Source organism: Lactuca sativa, chromosome 2 (assembly GCF_002870075.4).
Source record: "Lactuca sativa cultivar Salinas chromosome 2, Lsat_Salinas_v11, whole genome shotgun sequence".
In the NCBI taxonomy this organism is placed as follows: Eukaryota; Viridiplantae; Streptophyta; class Magnoliopsida; order Asterales; family Asteraceae; genus Lactuca; species Lactuca sativa.
The window spans coordinates 183,773,152-183,780,798 of NC_056624.2; the positions used below are offsets into that span (position 1 = coordinate 183,773,152).

Consider the following 7,647-nt stretch of genomic DNA (forward strand, 5'->3'; position numbering starts at 1 on the left):
TGTTGATGGTAAACTCTTTTCTTATGCACATTTTGCATCTAATGTGTATAAATCTTCTACATATCTTCAGCCACATTTATCTTTTATCATTGATACTGGAGTTACATATCATATGTGCTCTAACAGTGATCTTTTCTCATCCATGTCTAAATTTCAACAGCCTCATTCAGTTGGGCTGCCTAATGGTCATCATATCTCCATCTCCCATTATGGTGATGTAAAAATTCATGATTTTATTGCTTTGTAGAATGTATTATTCGTTCCATCATTTCAGTACAATCTTGTTTCTATTGCAAACTCACTTCCCAACTACAAACCTTTGTTTTGTTTACTGATGAGAATTATCTCATGCAGGACCCCTCATTGAAGAGTAGCATAGCTCTTGGAATTCTAGGGAAAAGAATCAATGATCTATATGTTTTTGACTTTCATCATCTTAAACAAAATCTTTCTTATTGTTTTTCTGTTTCTAGTTTGTTTCCTAAAACATTTTCTCATGTATTCAGTTCTTGTTCCAATAATATGTTGTGACATAACATATTTGGGCATGTACATTTGTTGAAACTCAAATCCTTATTGTATCTTTCTTCACATGCCAATGATGCTTCTATTGAACATTGTTTACTTTGTGCTCAAGCTAAGCAATCTAGATTGCCTTCCAACATGGTGCTTCTACTTCTAAAGCTCCATTTGACTTAATACATGTGGATGTATGGGGACCTTATAAACATTACACCCATGATGGTTATAAGTACTTTTTAACCATTGTTGATGAGTTCACACGTCATACATGGGTTCATTTACTTAATCAAAAGAGTTATGCTTTTACTTTGCTTCAAACTTTCATTCAAATTAAAACACAATTTCAGGTTGTGGTTAAATGTGTTCGAACTGTAATGCAATGGAGCTTGGTTCCAGTAATTCTGGATACTTATACTTTCAAGAATAGGGCATACTGCATCAAAAGTCTACTGCTTACACACCTCAACAAAAAGGATTGGTTGAGATAAAGCATAGACACATATGGAAGTGGCAAGAGCACTATATTTTCAATCAGGAGTTGGGACTGCCTTTTGGGGAGAATGTGTGAAAACTGTAGTATACTTGATTAATCGCACACCATCTAGTGTCCTTCATAACAAGACTCCATTTGAACTCATGTTTAATACTACACCTTCATGGGATTTTCTTAAAACTTTTAGATGCTTGTGTTTTGCTTCATCAATTCCAGTTGGGTGTGACAAATTTATGAGTAAAGCTCATCCATGTGTTTTTATAGGCTACCCGTTTGGTCAAAAAGCCTATAAATTACTCAATCTCATTGCCAAAATAGTCATAGTTTCACAAGATGTAAAATTTTTTGAGAACATTTTCCCACTTCATAGTCTCAAAAATTCCTCGTTCAAACACAATCCACCATCTTACATGCTTATGAATGAACAAGACATTTTTCCTGCTACATCACCTTCTTCAACATTCTCTTTTGATTATGGTAGTAATGATCCAGTCCCAAGGAGAACTACTAGAATTCATGGACCACCATCTTATTTGCATGATTACATTTGCAACAATGTTACTTCTAATGTTGATTCTGCTTTTTGTCTCATACAATTACAAATTATTGTGTTAATCCATAAATTCCAAAAATACCCTTTTGTCCCATTTCTCTTAAAACCTCCTATGCTTTTCATACTTGTACTATTGATCCTGAACCAACTTTTTATAATCAAGCTAAAGGGATTCCTCATTAGGAAGATGCAATGAAAATTGAGTTATATGCTTTGCAAGCTAATGGCACATGGGACATTGTTAAACTACCAAAAGGGAAAAGGCCAATTGCTCTCAGATGGGTTTATAAAGTGAAGTATTGTGCTGATGGTTCTATTGAAAGACACAAGGCCATACTAGTTACTAGAGGTTTTACACAGAAAGAAGGTATAGACTACCATGAAAATTTTTCCCCTATGGTCAAACTTATAACAGTTCGAACTCTTACTGCTTTAGCCGTCAAGAATAAATGGGACATACATCAATTTGATGTTAATAATGCATTTTTGCATGGGGAGCTACATCAAGAAGTTTACATGAAACTTCCACCTGGTTATGAAGCTTCATCTCCTTCTCTTGTATGTCAATTAAAGAAGTCACTTTATGGATTAAAACAGGCCAGCTGACAATGGTATTCCAAATTATCATCTGCTCTTCGAATTCAAGGCTTTTCTCATTCACACAATGATCACTCTCTTTTTCTAAAGAAAACTACTTCATCTATTGTCATTGTTGCAATTTATGTTGATGACATATTAGTTATTGGGAATAGCATTGAGGAAATTCAAAACTTGAAAACTTTTCTTGATCAGCAATTCAAGATTAAGGATTTGAGTCTTATTCATTATTTTTTTGGGGATAAAGTTCGACAAGATTGACACAGGAATGATGGTACAGCAAAGAAAATTTATCAATGAGTTGTTAGTATCTTATGACATGCTTGACTCTACACCCAAATCAACTTATGTACCACTTAATCTCAAATTGCTACCTGTTATGAGTGATCCACTTCCTGATGCAACTGTCTATAGACAATTGGTGGGCAAACTTAATTTTCTGCTTCAAACACGCCCTGACCTTGCATTCACCATTCAATACCTTAGTCAATTCAACAAAATTCTATGTCAAGAACATTATCAAGTTGCATTACATGTTCTTCAATACTTGAAAGGAACTATTGATCAAGCTCTCTACTTTAACAACACGCATTCTTATCAAATAGAAGCTTATTGTGACTCTGATTGGGCAGCTTATCATGCTACTCAAAGGTCTATAAGTGGATATTTTTTCATGTTTGGAGGATCACCTATATCATGGAAGTCTAAAAAACAAGTCACCATTTCCCTGTCATTAGATGAAGCAGAATATCGTTCAATGCGCAGAGTCACATCAAAACTTGCATGGATTAGCACACTTTATGAAGAATTATAGGTTCCAAATGTCACTCCCATTTCTCTAAAGTGTGATAATATGGATGCTATATACATCGCTTCTAATACTATTATCATGAGAAGACTAAGCATATTGAAATAGACTGTCATTTTGTTTGTGAGAAAGCACAATATGGTCTTATCAGCTTGTCCCATGTTTCTACAAATGATCAAAAGGTCAACATTATCACAAAGTCTCTTCCTCGCAACAAACACATTGATGCTACATCCATGCTTGGTTTTCTTAAACAGGATCCAAGCTTGTCGCGGGGGGGGGGGGGGGGGGGGGGGGGGCTGTTAGCTAGTATCAACTTAGCTAATATGACACTTAATCATTTCTAACTACCAAGGGTAGTTTCGTTATTTTCTATTTTCAAGTTTATTACAAGTTAGTTAGATGTTTTGATGTGTAATATTATTCTTTGTACATATATGTAATAGTTCTGTAATTGTTCAGTAAGTGAATAAGAAGAAGATTCCTTTCAATCATTCTTTCTCTCTCTTAAATTGATCTTTTGAACATAAACAGGTCAAGCGTTTTTAGGTTGTGTTTGGTGGGCAAATCTATTATGGGACACAACATAAGTAAATTTTACATAGTGTTTGCTATATCTAGAACACACAAAAAAAAATTAACCAAGTCTCACGGGACAACTTCTTAGAAAAATAGTCCCGCCCAACTCAATGAAAATAGCCAGGGAACAACTCTAGATGTATTTTGTTGTGTCTGCCGACACCTATTTCCTCTTTCTTCTTCAAATCATTGTCGTATTCTTCACATAATCATTCCAAGCCATCAAATATAACACAAATCACCATGCTTGATTCTTTATTTAGAGCCTCTCGATTTATCAGCCATCCAAGGATACGTTTCACAACTTTCTCCAAAGTACGATTTTTGTTTAAAATTTAGAATTTGCTTAAAGAATTATGATGTGAAACATCTACTTATAATATGTTAATTATTTGTTAGTGGATTCAATAGTAGGATGGTAATTGTCAATGCCAACAAATAAATACCCTAAATCTTATACAATAAAATAGCATATAATGTAAAATGATAATTCCACGATGTTTAGTTTAATTTGTAACTCTATAAAAATCTCTTTGCGAAAATACTTAAAAAACGACAATAAAAAATAAAATGGGGATTTCAAATTTTTGGTTGTTTAAAAATCTAAGTTATACTAGAACTTGGAAACTACTATTAAATAAGAAAAGGGGTTGATTTAAATCAATGAGAGGGAAATGGTTGACATTGGACTAATTTATCATTAGATGTTATCACTAAATTGATATCAATTTAATTGGTGTCTTCGACGTACAGTGAGGAAAACTCACCTCACGGTCTGAGAAGGTAGCAGAAAAGAATGTTGCTCCAAATGCCAACTATACACATCACCTATACAACAAACAATTACCTAAACTCAAACTACAACTCAAAATACCAAAAATTCTTAAATACCAAGAATACCCCTAGGTTAAACTTGGACAAAATCCAGGTCAAAAAGTCAAAGATTTCATTTGGGTTGAGTACATCTTGCGTACTCCCCTCTATGCCCAGCGTAGAGGGTGCCTCTTAAATCCATAGGTTTGAAACTTGCTACGTGCAACGTACCTCTAGGTACGCCTAGTGTACCATAGCTAAATCTCTATTTTTCCATTAAGTTCTTATTTCATTAATCCAAACCACAGAACTTCAGATCCAGGTAAAAAGGGACATCTTAATGACTTTATCCATTTGCGTACATACTAGAGGGTAAAAACTCAAACCCTTGGTCCAAAAGTCATCCAAAGTCCCAAAACTCTTGCATGGATTAATGAGGATCCCAAAGCTCTCATTTTTATGAATCTATGAGCTCAAAACTATAGATAAGTACATTTTAAGGACCTGGAGTAGCTCATACTCCACTAGACCAAACTATGGGACTAGAAGTGCACACAAACTCTAGACTAGCCATATCTAAGAAAATAACACATCAAGATCCAATCTTTATACCTTCAAATGATACTTGAGGGTGAGATACTTTTGGATCCAAGATGTCTTGATCCTCCAAGATAATTTCACTTCTTTCTTCTTCCTTCAAGATCACAAAAATACACTCTCGCAAGCTCAAAATGCTCACATAATGGATTAGGGTTTGCTTGAGACAAATTGGGAGATAGAGACCGGTGATGGAAAAGGTCTTGAGAAGTTAATGATGTATAAATAGAGCTTAAACACACAAAATTAGGGTTTAGACATCCATCACGTACGCCCAGCATACTGGTGAATACGCCCAATGTACTTACGTGAAGGTGCATTTTTCACTTAATGAGCCAAGGGACCGATTTTGCAGTTAAATCTCATACTAAGGGTATACATTGAAAATACATGGATCAAGATGTTACAATTCTTCTCCAATTGAATCAGAATTCGTCCTCGAAGTCCGATATTGCGAATAACTCAGGGTAGTGATCTCGCATCTCTACCTCCGGTTCCTAAGTCCATTCGAAACCCTTCCAATGCTGCCACTGAACTTTGACCAATGGAACCACCTTGTTGCGTAAGGCCTTCGTCTTCCTATCCAAAATCTTCATTGGTCTCTTAACATAATTCAGGTAATTATCAACATGAATATCATACAAGGGAACAACTGATGAATCATCAACCACACACTTCCGAAGTTAGGAAACATGGAAGGTGTTGTGAATTTTATAGAACTCCTCAGGAAAATCTAACCAATAGCTACCATGCCTACCCTAGCTAATACTTGAAAGGACCAGTATATTGGGGCCCCAACTTGACCCTCTTCCTAAAGTGTATTACACCTTTCCAGGGTGATACCTTCAGTAAAACCATATATGTCACACCTTTCCAGGGTAGTATCCTGAAAAACGAATATAATAGTGATCACAATACATACAATCAATCATAGATATAATTGAAGAAGTTACATAGTTTTAAGTGTTACATGTTTCGAAATAGGTTAAAACATGATATCAAAATAGTTTGTCAAACGCCGAAGCGTTCCTTCCTCAAAAGCTTGTAGTTACCTGATTTCATTGATATCCAGAGAACACAAGTAATTTTGAAAGAGTGTCAACAATTAAGTTGGTGAGTGCATAAGCTTTTTGCAGGTAGGATTGAAAACCTTTCTTTGTAAATGAATGAGTATGTTTCAAGAAAATCCAATATTTTCCTAATGAAATGATTTGTAGTCTTAATCCCCAAAGACCAAAATGTACAAGTAAATTTTCATACTTATAGTAATAAAGGTGGTTTTAAATCGACATAAAACACATTTCAGATGAAGAATCCCCGTAAACTATACGTTATCTCCCTATGTGAGTCGTTATAACCATACTATGACATAGTAGACATGTTACGTCGTTCTTCAGGCACCGGAATTTTATGACATTTGTCACCCCCGACCTGCCGGCCGGGCTGTTGCAAGCAGCTAGGGTGTAGGTTGTCAATCCCAATATAGATCTATACACAACTATCACGCTCTCCCGACAAGTCACTCTGGCTATAACTACATGAATTTAACCATTACTCTAAGAGTACAATGAGGTAGTGTCTCACAATTTATGATAACGAGTTTACGTGTAGTGTTAATGAAAATCCTTTTTGTAATGTAAACGGAACTTTTTGTAGTGAGTTTCTAGTGTAAATGAAACATAAACTATGCCTGCTATAGTTTATTACATATATTTGTAGTAAAGGGAAATCTTATCATCAATGACTATTTCTGTTTGTGATATTAAACTAACAAGAAATACATTCAACACTTAGAAGTTTTATTGCTATACACTTTGCTCAACATGTTACAAAGTGTAAATAAATTGAAAGTTGTTTTTAACTAGTTTTAACTTTTCTGAAAGGTTTTTTGAAAATCACGAAAAAATCATACGAAGTCGAAATCTGATTTCGTAAACTCTGAGAGTTCAGGGCATGTGTCTAGTTTAATCATAATTTTTATTACGGTTTTTAGTGGCCTCTATCTAGTGCAAAAATGCCCATATTCACAAACTGGTCCGAGTTCGTTTTCGAAATGATAGGCGGTTTTGTAAAAATCACCATAAATTGTAGAAAAATCGTCTGAGGATTTGCAAGTAGTCATTAGAAAAGTATTAACCTAAACTATTTTAACCTTGTACAGTTTTGAAAAATAAAAAGTTTAAGATGTTCAAAACAGTCTATGAATGAGGCCCAACTTTTTTTGTTGAAGGTTGTTGGTTGAGTTATAATGTATTTTAGTGTTGTAACTGTTAGAATAGTGTCTAAGGCTACAACTATATTAGGCAAGTATTTGACCCGGTTGTGCATGGTCCTTTTGGGTTGCCTTCACCATAGCAACTTGATAGGATGATTTATTAAGAGAGAGTAAATATTATTAATATATTATGAGAATAATATAAAGAATAATATATTGTTATTTGATTAATATAAGTCATAGAATTAATTAGAATTAATTTGGTGACTTAAAGAGGTTAATTAAATAAAGGGGTATAAACTGTCAATTGTTTGATAGTTAAGCTTTAGACTATAAATCCTTATAGATATATAGTGGACGGATTCTAGAAGCTAGGATAGCTTCAAAAATCGTCCATGACTTATCTAAGGAAAGGATTTGGATAGCCTTAAGAGAAGATTATTCAATTAGGGTTTAGGTTGTAACCCTTA

The 7,647-nt window shown here is 34.4% G+C and overlaps 1 protein-coding gene across 1 annotated transcript; it reads left to right on the forward strand.

Moving 5' to 3' along the window:
- Positions 1 to 2,436: 2,436 nt before the first annotated feature.
- Positions 2,437 to 2,979, forward strand: LOC111921579 (secreted RxLR effector protein 161-like). Its single transcript, XM_023917155.1, has one exon. The coding sequence runs from the start codon at positions 2,437 to 2,439 to the stop codon at positions 2,977 to 2,979; it is 543 nt and encodes a 180-aa protein (XP_023772923.1).
- Positions 2,980 to 7,647: the final 4,668 nt, after the last annotated feature.